Genomic DNA, 17408 nt, shown 5'->3' on the forward strand with positions numbered 1-17408 from the left:
AAAACTGAACAACATAACACAACATTAGCTAGGATATGGTGTGTGCTGTATTTTTAGGGCCGTCTTGCAAAGCACTCCTTGCTAGAAATATAGTGTGTGCTGTATTGAGAGTGTTACTCAAGTTTTAAATTCTTTTTTGTTTTTGTTTTTTTATGCTAAACAATTTATCCTTGCTTCGTTGTCTAGCGTTTGTTATAATTAGTATAATTTGATGCAAGTATATATTTCAGCTTCAATTGTATTTTAGTTATTAGTAGTTATCACTTATCAGAATTAAATTGATAATTGATCTGACTAAATTATAAGATTATTCAATTGATAGTTCAATTAATATCTCATTCGGCAAACTTTTTGACTCAATAATAATTAAATAAATATATACAATTATGATAAAATTAAAATTTGAATAATAAAAATATGAATTTAACTTTCATATATTATATTTAATTATATAATATTATATTAATAAAAATAATTATTTTTTATATTAATTATCTAAATAATTATTCAAAAGAACAAATATAATTGAATAATTTTATAAAATATTTTATATTAACATATCAAACTTAAATTATAAAAATAAATAAATACAATATTATTATCGAAGAATAAAAATAATATTTTGTATTATTTAAATTTCATTGCTTTAATTTATATATATATTCTTTAGTAATTATTATGATGGATGCATTGGTAACAAAAACTAATGTGAATGTTTTCTGAAGGTCCCAGATTCGAGCATTCTTTGGGTCAATTTTTTGGATTAATTCAAAAAGTTGGCTCCTGTAGTGATCCAGTGCACATGCACCATGGAAGCGCGCTGAAGTCGTCGATCCGTCGGGTCAATATATAGATCCGGTTCAATTCAGTTTGACCGCTTAACCTGGACCAATTCAGAATTTGATTCACCGGATTTTTGGTCGAACTTCTCGGGTCGTTCCAGTCCGGGTTTGATAGTTCTCTTTTCTTTGCCTTCTCTTGTCAGTGTCCTTTGTTTATCTGTAACTTGTCAGACAATGACCGAATGAGACAACATTACTGGAAGATAAAAGAACAGTAGAATACTTTTAAGGGAAAGGGTAAATTGGATATTTCACACGAGGCATGTGTCATCTGTCATGTTAAAAATAGTCATATTATGTTAAAGTATCTTAGAGGAGGAAGATGTAATTTCCTCTTACATTTATGAAAGATGGATTCCTGTTCCTATTTTCGAAAAATCTATATGAATGATTTAACACGAACTCACCCTTATTCATTGAATTTTGAACTGTAACAAGTGCTTAGGACTGTTAATGGCTATCTGCATTCGTGAGAGACATGTAAGCGCATGCGTCATGTTTAGTTGTGAAGTCGTAAAGTAGATTTAGAATTTGTATCTGTATAAAGAACCCAAGTGAATGCAACTCATAAAGAGCAAGCAACAAAGTAGCGAAGAGAATATTGAAGAATGAGCAGCAGTGTCGGCAAGGTGGTGTGTGTCACCGGAGCTTCAGGTTACATTGCTTCATGGATCGTCAAGTTTCTTCTTAATCGCGGTTACACTGTCAGGGCCACCGTTCGTGACACAAGTCTGTTACTCTTACTCTACCATCAATTCTTTTTATTTATTTATATATTTATCTCTTTAAATGTGTTTCTCTTAAAAACATGCAGATGATCCGAGAAAGGTAGAGCACTTAACTAAGCTTGAGGGCGCCAAAGAGAGACTACAGCTGTTCAAGGCAAATCTTCTAGAAGAAGGTTCGTTCGATTCTGCAGTTCAAGGTTGTGATGGTGTCTTTCATACTGCATCTCCCTTTTATCATGATGTCAATGATCCACAGGTTCGGTTCGATTCGTTCTGTTATACATTTCATCTATGTCTTTTATTCTTATCTCCTCTTCATGACGTTGCATTTCTTTTTGTTTCTTCAGGCTGAGTTTTTGGATCCAGCAGTTAACGGAACCCTCAATGTTCTTCAAGCATGTGTGAAATCGCAGTCGGTGAAGCGCGTCGTTTTGACCTCTTCAATGGCTGCAGTTACATTTAATGGAAGGCCTCTAACTCCTGAGGTAGTAGTTGATGAGACTTGGTTTTCCGATCTAGAACTCTGTAAGGAGTCGAAGGTATGTGCCATGTCCCCAAAATTGTTATCATATTAATTAGGCCAAATTAGTAGAAGTAGTGGAATTAGTTTCATGTGTTGTTAACTTGATTTTGTTTCATATGAATAAGCTCAATTCCTTGTAAATTTGAGACTCTGCAGCGCAATTTGCTTTCCCATTTTCCCTTTCTTTTTCTGGCTTACACATACCATTTTCTATTTGTGTTTTCAGTCATGGTACTGGTATGTGCTTTCAAAGACATTGGCTGAAGATGCTGCCTGGAAATTTGCAAAAGAAAACAACATCCCCTTGGTTACTATTAACCCAGCAATGGTGATTGGACCTCTTTTGCAACCAGTTCTTAACACAAGTGCTGCTGGAGTTTTGAATGTGGTTAATGGTAATTTTTAAAATTCTGTTTTCTGCATATGGAAATGAAAATTGAAATACTAAAGGAGGGAAATAAAAGTACAATATATAATGTGTGAATTTAATCGAAATATTTGTTGACTTTGTTGACAATATGTTCTGTCTATGATTATCTAATTGATTGAATTAGATGCATAGCAACTAAAAGTTGCAGAGTAAGACAACAAAGATTGAGAAAATAAGAATATCCTCGTATTTGAGATGTTTATTTATTTCGTTACTTTATGGTTGAGTTGTCTTTGTGTGACCTCAAATTAGGCCGGGTGCATTATACCGTTGGGTGTGGCCCTTTCCCGAACCCTCCACTAAAGTGAGATTGTACATCGGGTTGCCTTTTATGAATATTAGTTGTTCGTGTGATTCAGTTATTTTTGGTTTTCCAATTGATAAGACCTTTCCATGTGCTGAATAGAAGAAAATCATTAACATCCTTGATGCAGGTGCACAGACATTTCCAAATGCTACTTTTGGATGGGTCAGTGTGAAAGATGTTGCAAATGCTCATATCCAGGCTTATGAAATTCCTTCAGCTAGTGGGAGATATTGCATGGTAGAGAGAGTAGAACATTTCTCAGGGATTGTGAAACTTTTACGTGATTTATACCCAACGTTATCCCTTCCAGAGGAGTAAGTTTAATTATTTGATTACCTTCAAGAATGCATATAATCCCTGTTTCCTGAATTAATTGCTTTTGATACTTTCATTGTTCGTTTGAAAACTCAAATCTACTTAAAGGATTCATCATTGATTTCAATATAGTGTTTATTTACTGTCATTCAAAATGCAATTGAAAAAGTCTAGGAAATCTGGTGTAGAAGTTTCAGAAGTAGAAAAACTAGTACAACTCGTAATTCTTGTGGTGATAATTTAACGACTGAATATCTCAGTCCAAATGAAGAGCTGTGTTCTAAAGGGCCTTTGTATTTCCGAATAAAGGATTAATTTGGAAATTAAAATGTTGCTGGATTTAGGTTTTATGAACTTTGTATGTGAGAATAATGAAGTTAGTTGTCAAGCATGGGCATAAGGATACCTCGTATAAATTTCATTCTTATCAGATCTATTCTATCTGTAAGTTCTGATATGGTAATGAACATGTACTTTTCAGTTGTTTACTTATAGCTGTTTTCTTTTTCTTGTCTGGGGTGTAGCACTCTCTTGCTTTAATTCAACATTGCTTCAAATTTAAATTTAAAATTTGTAGGTGATGTGATTTGTGGTATTACTGTTAGTCATTCAGCGTGCAGAATCTCAACTCTCAATGGTGGTGTTATAACTCTAATCTCTAAGCATTCATTTATTTTCTTTTCTTAGCATGTTCTTTATTATGCAAGCTGAAGAATCTGTATCTCACTTCTCTTTTTTCTTGAAAAACACACCTTAGTAACTAATTTATATTTAAAAGAATTTTCTAATTTGCATACTATTCATACAAAACTCCTTAATTGATTACATATATGTTTTATATGATATTTTTTTCCACTTCCATTGTTGTACATTCACAAAATTTAAATCCTAATTTTTCTTGTGTTGATTTTTCATATACCATTTTCACATTATCATCATTGTCATCAGGCCCGCCGATGATAAGCCGTATGTGCCAACATATCAAGTTTCAAAAGAAAAGGCAAAAAGCTTGGGACTTCAATTTATTCCTTTGGAAGTGAGCCTCAAGGAGACTGTGGAAAGTTTGAAAGAAAAGAAATTCACCAACTTTTAATTCATAGTATTAGTAGAGGAGAAAATATTTAGTTGTTTACTTGAATGTTCTTACTCATGACACAGAATGAATGTACTGCCGAGTAAGATTGGAGGAAACAGTAGTCGTACTGCAAGTTGCAGATAATGGAATAAAAGTTTGGAAGGGATGCTGATGTGTCTGACAAGTTGATGCTTACATTAACTCCCTTTGGATATAATAGAACTGTATCTTTATATATATATAAAATTCAGTATTTCTTTTAAAAAGTTTTATAATTGTTCCATTAGAAAGAGATTCTTTAATCGGATAACATGACAGTAATAGAATGTCAATCTTCAAATTTCGAAAACATAGCACAAAAATTTATTTATTTACAATAGACTTTTGAGAGACTCATTCAAGAATCCATTTAGAATTTTAGATACGCTCAAATGACCTATTTTTAAAATTAAAAAAATATATTCTCAGTATGAAAACTGTCGCTGAAATTAAAATCTCATTCAAAAAAATATTAAATATCTGGTGAAAATTTTTTTAAAAAGTTATGCAAGTATATATATATATATATATATATATATATATATATATATATATATATATATATATATATATATATATATACGTGGTTGGTTAAAAAACAGATTAAATTCTCTTAGAGCATGTTCTATAATCATCGAGAGAAGTTTTTTTTTCAAAAAAAATATATTTTTTAAAAAAATAATGGGTAATTGTTAAAAATATATTATTTTTAAAATTGATAATTTTAATTTAAAAAATAAATTACGCGGAAAGAAATATTTTAAAACTTACCATTTGTAAATATATTTTTTTTTCTGGGTTAAAAATGATTAAACTCTCTTAAAGTATATGTTCTGAGAGTTACCTAAAACTGGATTGCTTTTGGGTCTGAACGTGAAGCCCAAATTCCTTTTGGGCAGCATTCGACTTCTGATTGGTACTGAGATGTCTCAGTCTGAGTTCCTCGTGAGGAGGTGGGGGTGGTACCTACAAGGAACTCTGATACTTAAGTTAGCAAGGATTTTAAGCAAATTTTTAATAGATTGAGTCTTGAATATACTTGAAGATATTAGTGTATTTACAATAGAATTAATAATCACTTTTTAGAGTAGTTTTATCTTTGATGGTGGATGACGTTAAGATTTTTGCTAGTAAAGAATTTTATAAAATTGCGTTGTAAGTATAGATTCTAAACCAACAAGAATCCCTTCGTACAAATGTTTTGGTTGTCACAAGTAACAAACCCCTAAATAAATTGATAACCAAAGTATTTAAACCTCGGGTCGTCTTCTCAAGGAATTGCAGGGAGGTATGTTCTTATTATTGACTATGAAAAAGGTAAAATTGGGGGTTTTGGAAATAAGGAAGAAGTATGACAAGTAATTCAAATGACAATTAAAATAAATAAACAACTATAAAATAAACTCTTTGCAAGATATGAGAACTGGAAGTCCTATCCTAGTTATCCTTATCAATTGTGATGAGAATTGAATTTTTCTCCCACTTTGTTAACCTCTAACTATGAAGGTAAGTTAAGTGAATTAATTAATTTGAATCCTTAAGTCCCAGTCTTTCCTTGGGAAAAGTTAGAGTTATTGGATCTCGAATTAATTCTTGAAGAATTCCAATTTTCAGTCAACAATGAGTTTGATAACTCAAGAGTTACCAATTAATCAACCAAAGCCAAAAAGGAATAAAATATACTTGAATGAAAATAATTTGGATAGAGCCCAAGCATCAGTGACATATAAGTCTGAAATATCTCAATTGTATTAATAAAATAAAATCAATCCAAATATGAAGAGTCATAAGTCAAATAAGCAACATCAATGATCAACAATTAAGAGAAGTCGAAATAAAAAGATATTGAACCTTATAAAAAGATGAGATAAAAATATTCCTAAGTTCTAAAAATCCTAATCCTAATCCTAAGAGAGAGGAGATAACCTCTCTCTTTAAAAACTACATCTAAAAACTAAAATTGTGAATTATCAGAGCATCATCATGAATGGATGCATTCCCCCACTTTATAGCCTCTAATCTGTGTTCTCTGGGTCAAAAACTGGTCAGAAACAGCCCAGAAGTCACTTCCAGCACTTTTTGGTCCGTACAGGTCGCGGCCAAGTGACGCGGAGGCGTCATCCACGCGTCCGCACGGATTGCAGTTCGCAGATGCGACAAGGGCGCGTCATTCACGCGTTCGCGTCGCCTAAATTCGGGGCAGCTATGGCAAATTATATATCAAATCGAAGCCCCGAATGTTAGCTTTCCAACGCAACTGGAACCGCGTCGTTTGGACTTCTGTAGCTAAAGTTATAGCCGTTTGAGTGCAAAGAGGTCAGGCTGGACAGCTTAACAACTTCTTCAACTTCTTGTATTCCTTCCACTTTTGCATGCTTCCTTTCCATCCTCCAAGCCATTCCTGCCCTATAATATCTGAAAACACTTAACACACATATCAATGCATCTAATAGTAATAAGAGAGGATTAATAATAAGCAAATATAAGATCAAAGAAGCATGTTTTCAATCATAGCAAAAAATCAGGAAGGAAAATGTAAAACATGCGAATTGTATGAATAAGTGAGTAAAGAGTTGATAAAAATCACTCAATTAAGCATAAGATAAAGCATAAAATAGTGGTTTATCAGTGAATAACCATTCTCTTTTGTTAGAAAAGTTATTAAAATATTTCTTTTAGATTATTTAGAGATATCTTATGAGTCAGATATTTATTTAGACAAGTATGATTCGATTGGATTTTATTCGTTTTAGACCTCACTGAATTGTAGACAATGCATGAATAACATGTTTTATAATTATTAGAAAAATTTTTTTTATCAAAGAATAAGGGGTAAAAGTTGAAACTTGAAAATAAATTATTACTGACATTGATAATTTTATTTTAAAAAATAAATTATAAATGAAAGTAATATTTTAAAACTTATCACTCAAAATACTGAACGAACAAATAATTTTTATAACTAAATTCAGCTAAATATCTCAAAACAAATATATTTTTATTTATCTTACTCATATAAATAACTTGTAACGTTGTCTACTCATTTTTTTTTCTTCTTAATTTTTCTTCCTTTCTTTCTCCTACATCTTCAATTTTCTCTATTCTTCTTTTATATTTTCTCTTTTTTTCTTGTTTATTTCATTGTAAATTGTAAAAAATTTTATGAAAAAAAAGAGCAGGATACATAAAAAAATATAAAAGTTATTTATACAATATACTGAAATTTTTTTATAATAAATATAGAACCTTTTTAAAAATAAATATAACTTTTTGAAAAAAAATTAAAATAATTTTTATCACAAAAACACAAAATTTTTTTAAGATAATACAACTTTTTAAAAAAGTTTTAAGTAAAAAAAATAAAAATTTATTGACTATAAATATATAAATTTTATGACAATAAACACAGAAATTTTTTTTAAAGGTAAACATAAATTTTTGAAGAAAAACAAAGAAAAGACACAAAAATATATTGACAAAAATATACAAAATTAAAGATGATAACCACAGAAATTTTTTTAAGGTAAATACAACTTTTTAAATAGAAACATAAAAAAAAAACCAAAAAGTTTGCAAAGGAAAAAAATAAAAAATTTACAATAAACACATAAATTTTTTAAGAATAAAACACAAATTGTTAAAAGAGAAACAAAGAAAGAAAACATGGTTTTTATGTTATGCAACTAAAATTTATGTATTTTTTATTATTCAATTAAAAATTTACACAATTTAAAATAATTATTGTGTCATACAACTAAAATTTTTATATTATATGATTAAAATTTTTATATATATTTTTTTTTGTTATTCACTTAAAAGTTCTATTGCTTTTATCAAGTAAGTTATAAATAAAAATTGAGAGAACTTTTGAAGAACAAATAGTCAAGATTAAAATTAACCGATGCTTATTTCATTTTAAGTTTGTGTTTTTTTTTTTATTTTGTTTATTATACACCCTTTATATCCTAAAAGAGATAATTTACGTAGTTTGTAATCTATATCTTATTTATTTTATCACATACCAGATTCAAATACAATTTAAGTTAGTTTTTACACTTTATATAATTTGTAACATGGATTTCAAAAGTTATAAAGTGTATTTAATACACATTTTTTTATTATTTGTAGTCTGGTTTATCGTTGATCAAGCTTACCCATTAAGACAAGAATATTTAAGGTTTTTAGATCATTTTGTTGATCTAAGTTACTGTGATACCTGAGAAGATTTAATTTTAAGAATATGAGTATCTAAAGTTTTTAGATTTGTCATAATATATTAGGATCAATTAGATTAATTAGTATTATTTAACATATTTGAATATACATAATTTTTTTTCTACTATTCTTTCTTATCTTTCTAACATGAAATAGAGGAAAAATGTGAAAAATACGGTGATTTCATCAAAAAAAAAAAAACATATCTTCTTCAAGAAGAATAACCATGGCTCTGATACCATATTAGAAAGGAGTAAGAGAGAGCAGTATAGAAAAAGTTTATGTATATTCAAATATGTTAAATAATGCTAATTGATCTAATTGATTCTAATATATTCTGAAAAGATTCATGATGATTTAAGTCAAGCTTTTCATCAAAAGACTTGAGGCTATAATTGGCTATAGGTGGTTATCCAATTTGGGGATTAAACCATGGTGACAATGCCAAATTGCGTAGGTGGAATCTCATTTAAAGCGCAAGATTCCTCCATCGAGGGTGATAATGACTTACTCACAGGTTGAATCAGTTTCGAGTATATTACACTTGACTCTGTCTATTTTTATCGATTATTCGAGCGTTGCACATAAGTTATTAGACCAAGGCTAGATTCTTTAAACTTGTTCGTATTAAGCCAATCATACCTTGGGTCTAAAGTTTTACGTCTATAATGTTACACATCTATTTTTTTTTCTAACTAGAATTTGATTAATTTTAAATATGTATCAATATTGTTGAAAATTAGGTAAAATTATTATTGTAATAATTTATAAATCAAATAAACTTAAAAATTATAAAGACAGGTTTGTCAAATTTAAAAAATTAAAAATGGACTAGTTTGTTTAAATTGTTTTTGGCTCAGCATAAAATAAAATTAAAATTGATTTCTTTAAAAATAAATACTTTTAGTTTTTTTTTAAATTGTTTCTATATATTTTTGTAAAAAAATAGGAAAACAATAAGTGTCTTTTGCAATTATTTTAAAAAGTAGTTGAGAAAAGAGGAAAATTGTCATTAGTTTTGAGAAAATTAATTTTATAAATTTATCCCACATTTATTTTGGAACACCATGTATCCCTAAAAGAAGAAAGAAAAAAAAATGACTCTTGTGCTAAAAGAATTCAAATGTCTTTTGTTTTCATGCATTTTTTTAGATTACATTACAAATTATTATTAACAGAAAATATTCAAATATTTAAATGTCTTTTTTTTCATTATTTTTTTGATTATATTACAAACTATGAATAAATGACCATTTATACCCATGAGAGATGAAAATGCTGACATTTGCACCCATGATAGCTTGAAACTAAACTTATACTCATGATAGATGGCCTCCGTATGACAAAAGTGCCCTGCCTTGGATATGAGCTTGATTCGTGGGAATCCGATTCTAGGTGGCACTCCCACCCCTCAAAGCCATATCTTACATGGATTTGAACATTGGTATCACTAAGAGTGTGGAAAAAGGAACGACACTTCCCGCGAGAATCCGACGTGCCTTAGCAGAGGTTCGTCGTCGCTGTTGGTCCATTCCAAGTCGGAGAAGACGATCGGATTACTCCAAATCGAGTAGCGAGCAGAGCCTTATACCAGTCCTTTCGTCTTCGACATCGAGGAGATCACTCCCTTTGAGGAACAGAGGTACGTCGTTTGCCACTAGTGATTAATTTCATATGTCGTTGCCACTAGTTAGACAGATGTTGTTACCTAATGAAACCCTATGAGTAACTTTATTTCCTTCAGAATTGATAGAGAGTAGTTGGTTGAGGGTTTGTGTTAGCATCAGTTACATAGAATGTTTGTTTATTGTTTTGATTAATTTTACTTTCAGGGATGGCCACCATCCACATAACTCTGTCCATTCATCATAGAGGAAGGTTTGAGCGAGGGCCATGTGGGAAGGTTAGCTACATTAGTGGAGAAGTGACAGAGATAGAGAGGATAAACGTTGATACCCTCAATGGTTTTTTCATATCTGACTTGCTGAAGGACATTGAATATACGTCGATTGCTGAGTTTCACTGGCTAGAACCTGGGAAAGAGCTTGATGATGGATTGAGGTTACTAAGGGTTGATATGGATGTAGTTAGAATGTATGAGGCAGCCATGAAGAACGGTAACAAAATTAATGTGTATACAGAGCATCTGGTGGATCATCCTGTGGTAGTTGAGGAGAAAGAATTGACACCATCAAAGATGAGAAGAAAGGTCTGTGCTAAAAGGGTACCAACTCCAAAGAAGACTCCAAGAAGAAGATCGGCAGTAGTGGAAGATGATGACGATGCTGAGATAGCTGGTAATGTCCAAGTTGTGAAGTAGGCCCAAATAAGTGCTGAGGCCCAACCCATGGATGAGGCCCATCAAGAGAATAACCCAGCTAATGTTGTTGCCCAAAATGAGGTCAGTTTGATAGTGCCTAAACAGATACCAAATCTAGCACCTTCAGCAACACATGAAGCAATTAATGTTTCCCAACCTCCTCTAACACCTGTCCAACCAGATGAACCACCATTAACTCAGTCCCAACCTTCCCAGCCACCTCTTAAGGTAGATTAGCAAGGCCACTACAACACAGGACTTCAATCCTATAATGGATAGGCTAAAAAAGATAGATGTTGGGGCTTGGGAATACTTGGACAAGATTAGTCCAAAACAGTGGAGCAGAGAACATTTTAGTGAATACCCTAAGATGGACAACTACACCAATAATAACTGTGAGGTGTTTAATGCCAAGGTGAAGAAGATGAGGGGGAAACCGATTATAACCATGCTGGAAGAAATGAGGTGCTACGTAATCCGGATCATGGCAAGGAATAAAAAGGCTTTGGTTGGATACAGTGGAAGGTTAACCCCTACTCAACAGAGCATATTAGAAAGGGAGAAGAGAGAGAGAGCAACAAATGGAGACCACTTCCTACCGGAGATGACGCGGGAAATGTATATGAAGTTCAATGTCTTCCCATGAAGGTCAGTGTGGACTTGGGCAAAGGTACATGCAGTTGTAGACTCTAACAATTGACTGGGCTACCTTGTAGACATGCATGCGCTGCTTTAGCTTACCAAAACAGAAGACCCAAAGAGTAAGCATATAACTGGCTCACGATGGGTGCTTATAATGTTGCATATTAAACTTCAATGCGCCCAGTTCTAAGCCAAGAGTTCTGGGAGCACATTGACACCCTACCTATTCTGCCACCCCGGTAAAAAAACCAATCGGAAGACCTTCAACCAAAAGTGACAAAAGAAACGATGTCCCTAAGGAGAAGAGTGACCCTCAGAGAACAAAGAGGAGGATTGGCACCATTGTATGCAAATACTGTTTCCAGGTGTGTTCAGTATATTATCACATCTGTTTAACTTCATGTGTGCCACATTTTAATTATTACCTATTTTACGTAGGCTGGTCACAACAAGAGAAGCTGTAAGAAGAGAAAGGAAGTAATGGGTGAAGGGAGTGCTGCACCCCAAGTCCCTGCAAGTGATGAGGATGAGGATATACTGGCTGAAATGTACTATGAGAAGACATTAGAAGTTGTAAAGGCTGAAGCAGCAACAACTGAAGTAGGAAATGATTCCACAGCACCCCAACCTGCACAGGTTAGTTCATAGCATTATTCATTTCCTTAATTACACTTGTTTAATCACTAATACATTTGCTTTGGTTCTTCTTTGGAATCCAGCAACCTCCCTCGATGCCACCACCAGCAAGCACACAACCGCAGACTCCAACAACCAGTGGAGCAGCCAAGAAATAACCTAAACAGAGAAGTGTCAAGCGACCTCCCCCGACTGCACATACACCACAAGCATTTGCACCTTCTCCCAAGAATCCATCCACAACCCCTTCCACACACAACTCTCAAACAACCCCTCATCTACTGCAAGGTGCTAGTGCAAGTACAACCACACGGTTCATGCAGTTCATGCCGACACCTGGTATGGCTGCAAGTTCTAGAGGCCGAGACACAGCTGTTAGAGGCAGAGGTGAAGGAAGAGGTCGAGGCAGGAGAGGTGCATCAAGCGGAGCCAAATAAGGTGTCTCGAGCGGGAGCAGTAACTTAACACCAATGTCATAAACTGTGTTTTGACTATATTTTGCTATTTTGATGTAATCAACTTTGCTGATAGACTACTTACGGTTGGGTACTGGTTGGTTTAGTTTATTATTTTGGTGTAATCAACAGTGCTATTTTGGTTGTTCTGACTGTGTTCTGCTATTCTTGCTGTAATCAACTATATTTTTTTGTTATGCATTTTCATGGTCAGTCCACTTGTTGAGTTAGTTATGCTGGCTTTCAGGTTATGCTTTAAGTTGCAGCATCTATGTATAACTATTCCCAACTCTTTTATGGTTAACATTATCATTATTCGAACAACACCTACTTCTGATTTTATAATTCACAACCACAACCATCATATTTCTAAATCACAGATTCAACTTAATTATGATTCTTTAAGTAGAAAACATAAATTCATATGCATATCCATGTGTCTAGCAATAAACTTTATCAAAAGGAACTTACATGGCAGCAACAGATTTAAAGTGTCTATGTCAAAATCAGGAAATACATTCACTCTCTCATGCTTTACAAAGACCCCAACTCCATACAAATTTTACATTTTCATTATGAAATACATCTCCCTATCAAACAAAATGCAACCCCCAACGCAATGCATAAAAGCAACACTCTAATTCCCCTAATTTCACCCCTAAATTTGTCTATCTTTCTCGCCAAGATTGACAGTGCTTGCTGATTTTTCTCATGTTCAGTGACAGTGAACCCATCATCATGCCTTGCATAAGAAGTCTCCGAATGTCTTTTGGCCAAACATCTTGCTATGCCCTCCCATCCTTCTTCTATTTCATCAACCCATATAAAATATTTGCAGTCTCTTGTCTAACAAAACAAAACAAACACACCCATGGGTCAACTTAAATTCAAAGAAAACTTTCTCACCTGAACTCCAACAGCGTCTGGCCATTACAGCCCATAGAGGATATATGATGAACCATCTATTAGGGTTTGTAATCGTGCCAGACTCTATCAATGCAACCTCTCTGCCACAGAAGCATCTGCCGTCCAGCTTCTTCGCCTTTATCTTCTTCGAACTTGAAGAACTACTGTGGCTGCCATCATTTGCAACAGAGTTAAATCTGTGAAAAGACATTGGAGGGTACAAGCTAATTCTTTATCACCGTGGGTGCACTTCACACTTAATGAGATTCAACAAGCATCGATTTTCTAGAGTATGGTTTGTATTGGAGGAGGAAGCTACCTAGGATTTCGATTTTATGCATTCAACCTTCCCCCTCTCATATACCAACGTTCAAATCCACGTAAGATATGGCTTTGGGGGGGATGGGAGTGCCACCTAGTATTGGATTCCCACGAACCAAGCTCAGATCCAAGCCAGGACACTTTTGTCACACGGAGGCCATCTATCATGGGTATAAGTTTAGTTTCAAGCTATCATGGGTACAAATGTCAGCGTTTTCATCTCTCATGGGTACAAATGGTCATTTATTCTACAAACTATTATTAACATAAAATATTCAAATATATTTTCTACTAATAATTTATGTAACCATTTTATTTTATATTAACTGTTTTATATAATTAAAGCCTTTTTAAAAAATACCATGTAATACAAAATAAGTTTTTATACAATACGATCACATTTGTAATTCTATTTAACAGAAAAAATACTTACATATTTTTGTCTTGAGTTTTGAAAATGTTAAACATGGATTTAATATCAACTAATTAGTTCAAGTGACTTGTTGCATACTTCTCTTTAATATAATTTTGGATGTTATATATTGTGAACTAAAAAGCTAAAAATAAAATCGGATAGATTTTCTTGTTAAATGTAGAAAATCAGATAGATTCAGTTGCGTTAGAAATAAGAAAGTAATATAAAAAGTGTATTATTAAGTGTGTGTTCAAAAATATAATGTATAAGAATATATATAAGTGCTAGAAGAATCAAAGCAATAAAAGCATAAAATTCTATAATAAATATACAGATATGTTATATAAATATAAATGATACTAACTGATCTTAATTGATCCTAATTATACTCTAACATCCCCCTCTTAAACTCAAGTGAAAGCTAAAGATACCATCTTGAGTTTGGATACTAGAGTTCGAAAATGAGTAGGATGATGAGCCTTCGTGAAGATATCAATAGTCTGATTCAGCGTTCTAACAGTTATGAGATGAACATCATCAATAAGGAGATGTTGTTGAACAAAGTGACAATCAATCTTAATGTGTTTGATGCATTCATGAAAAACATCATTATGAGCAATCAAAATAGCATTGTGGTTGTCACAAAAAAATCAGTCGAGGACGACTGAGGAGCACCTAAGTCTTTGAGAAGCCAACAAATTGAGACAACCTTAGTAGTGGTATCAGCGAGAGCATGATATTCAGCTTCTGTGCTTGATCGAGTAGTGAACGTTTGCTTCTTGGCTCGCTAGGAAATTAAAGAGTCACCAAGAAACAAATAATAACCAGTAGTAGAACGACGATCAGTGGGATCACCAGCCCAATCAGCATTTGAGCATGCCTGAAGGGATAAAGAGGAATGGGCAGAAAAATGAAGACCATGAAATAGATTGCCTTTGATGTAGCGAAGAATGTGAAGAACTACCAGATAGTGAGTAGTACGAGGAGCTGACAAGAACTGGCTAAGAACATGAACTGGATAGACGATGTCTAGTCGGTGTGATAGTCAAGTAGACGAGACCTCCAACCAACTGTTGATAAATAGTAGGATTATCCAAAACAGCGCCATCCATAGGGGTAAATCGAACATTAGGCTCAAGGAGAGTAGACTGAGTGTGACTATCTGTAATTCTGGCCCGAGCAAGAAGATCTGAAGCATACTTAGCTTGAGAGATATAGATACCGTCATCTGTGGATATAACTTCTAGACAAGGAAAATAACTGAGAGAACCAAGATCTTTCATTTTAAAAGTATGGTGAAGGGAGGCTTTGAGATCAGAGATACCATCAGCATCATCTCCAGTAATGATCATGTCATCAACATACAAAATTAGAAGAACAACTCCACGTTCACTTTTATGAAAAAAGAGAGCATTCTCATGGGGGCTGCAAGTGAAATCGAAATTGCATATAGTGGTGCTAAACTTATCAAACCATTCACGAGGAGCTTGTTTAAGACCATAAAGTGCCTTGCGAAGGAGACAGACTTTGCCAGAAGGACAAGGATATCTTGGAGGTGGTTTCATATAGACCATTTTTTTCAAACTCCTATTAAGAATTGCATTCTTCACATCCATCTGATTGAGAGGCTATTTCTTAACCTCAACAATGGCAAGAAGAACTCGAACAGATGCGATGTAAGACCCATAATTTTCAAAAAAATATTATTTTGAGTTAATTTTAATTTATTTATTCATTAAAGACTTTATTTTTAGAAATTATTTTATTAAAAGTAATTAAATCAAGTTTTGATAATTAAATTAAAAATTTTACTTAATCTTATAATTATTGAATAATTTTATATATTTAAATTATACAACTTAACAGTTGTAAAAGAATAAGAATTTCATACGATTTAGTTAAATAATTTAGATTTTAGAATTTAATACTTTAATTCTTATAAACAAAGAAAATTAATTATATTATTTTATATTTTAAATTAAAATATTTAATTAAAAGTCAATTAACAAATTGATAATTAAATAATATTTTCAAAAATAATTTTAAAGGATTAATGTAGAATTTAATTTAATATAATATCTCTTAATTTTATTAAAATTAAACAAAATCCCAATTTGTCCCAAATCAAATCCTAAATTCGCAATCAGAAACCCTAATTTTCTACCCTAACCTTAACCTAACCTAACCTCACCTCACCGCCACTCACCACTCAACTTCCCCCTCAGCCCAAATACAACACAGCACTGACTGTGAATAAACAAAAAGAGAAAGAGATAGGGATCTGATAAGAGAAGAGAGAGGGAGATTGGAGGGAGCAGAGAAGAGTGAGGGAGCCGCTACCAGCTGGTCGCCGCCGCACTCGCCACCTATGCCGTCTGTCCTCAACGCTGTTAGCTGCGCCGTCGTGGAAGAAAGATGGGACAGAGAGAGAGGGTCCACGGAGGGTTGCCGCCGTTTGCACTGTCAGCTTCGCGCAGGGGAAACCATGGCCGTTGAGGGTCCATCCACGTCGTCGCTGAAGCTTGAAAGCCGCTATAACCACCACATGTTATCATCTTCAGATCCGTCGCCGTTGGAGTCACGAATAGGGAACGCGCGCGAAGGAAACCGTCGCGAAGCTGTCGTTGCCGCCGCGTTGATGGGCTCGCCGTCGTTCTGCCGGATGGCTGCTGCATTGCCAAAGTTCCTCGGCGCCGCTACTGGTGCTGGAAACCACCTTTCAAGCCTGTATCTGTTGGTAAGCCCTAACCCTGCTTTAGCTTCTTTATCCGTTAAGTTTACCTTTACCGTGAGAGTTGTCGCTGAGATTGCCTGTGCCAGGTTGTACGGTCACCACGAGTTTCTCTGCCGCCGTTCTACTTGTTGCCGTAGAAGGTTCATCGTCGTCCTTGCTGTTGCTGCCACGGTCGCCGGTGAGTCATGCACCGCCATCAGAGTCGAAGGTAGCACCAACCTTCTTCTTCTGGTTTTGATTCTCCTATTTTTGAACCTGTAAGTTTTAATCCTTACTCTGATTCCATTTTGTTTCTTAGTCTTTTTCTATTCTGAGTAAAGAAAACCTATGTTTCTGTTTTACACCGCTGCTCTACCTTCCCTGTTTTCTGATGGAATTATCATAGGTGATAGTATTAATGGTACTAATGAGCTATTAGAGTTGCTGCCACTGCTGAAATTAACAAAAATGGGATCATCGCATTTAAATTCGATAGGTTCAACTAACTGAGGTAGAGGCATTTCTC

The 17408-nt window shown here is 33.7% G+C and overlaps 1 protein-coding gene across 2 annotated transcripts; it reads left to right on the forward strand.

Moving 5' to 3' along the window:
- Window positions 1–683: 683 nt before the first annotated feature.
- LOC112790516 (cinnamoyl-CoA reductase CAD2) lies at window positions 684–4486 on the forward strand. 2 transcript variants are annotated; one of them, XR_003196660.3, is made up of 7 exons: window positions 994–1571; window positions 1657–1826; window positions 1918–2109; window positions 2320–2488; window positions 2958–3144; window positions 3723–3782; window positions 4094–4486. XR_003196660.3 is itself a non-coding variant. In XM_025832955.3 (6 exons), the coding sequence occupies exons 1-6, from the start codon at window positions 1451–1453 to the stop codon at window positions 4236–4238; spliced, it is 984 nt and encodes a 327-aa protein (XP_025688740.1). In that variant the 5' UTR covers window positions 684–1450; the 3' UTR covers window positions 4239–4486. The 2 variants fall into 2 exon arrangements, 1 of the variants encoding a protein (XP_025688740.1); XM_025832955.3 differs by lacking the exon at window positions 3723–3782 and having other exon boundaries at window positions 684–1571.
- Window positions 4487–17408: the final 12922 nt, after the last annotated feature.

The sequence above is a fragment of the Arachis hypogaea genome, chromosome 3 (genome assembly GCF_003086295.3).
Source record: "Arachis hypogaea cultivar Tifrunner chromosome 3, arahy.Tifrunner.gnm2.J5K5, whole genome shotgun sequence".
In the NCBI taxonomy this organism is placed as follows: domain Eukaryota; kingdom Viridiplantae; phylum Streptophyta; class Magnoliopsida; order Fabales; family Fabaceae; genus Arachis; species Arachis hypogaea.

Bases quoted from the DNA above. Each gene is read 5' to 3' on its own strand.
- LOC112790516 (XM_025832955.3), top strand. From the start codon at position 1,451: ATGAGCAGCAGTGTCGGCAAGGTGGTGTGTGTCACCGGAGCTTCAGGT. The intron at 2,489-2,957 runs GTAATTTTTAAA...TCCTTGATGCAG, and splicing joins AGTTTTGAATGTGGTTAATG to GTGCACAGACATTTCCAAAT. The intron at 3,145-4,093 runs GTAAGTTTAATT...CATTGTCATCAG, and splicing joins ACGTTATCCCTTCCAGAGGA to GCCCGCCGATGATAAGCCGT.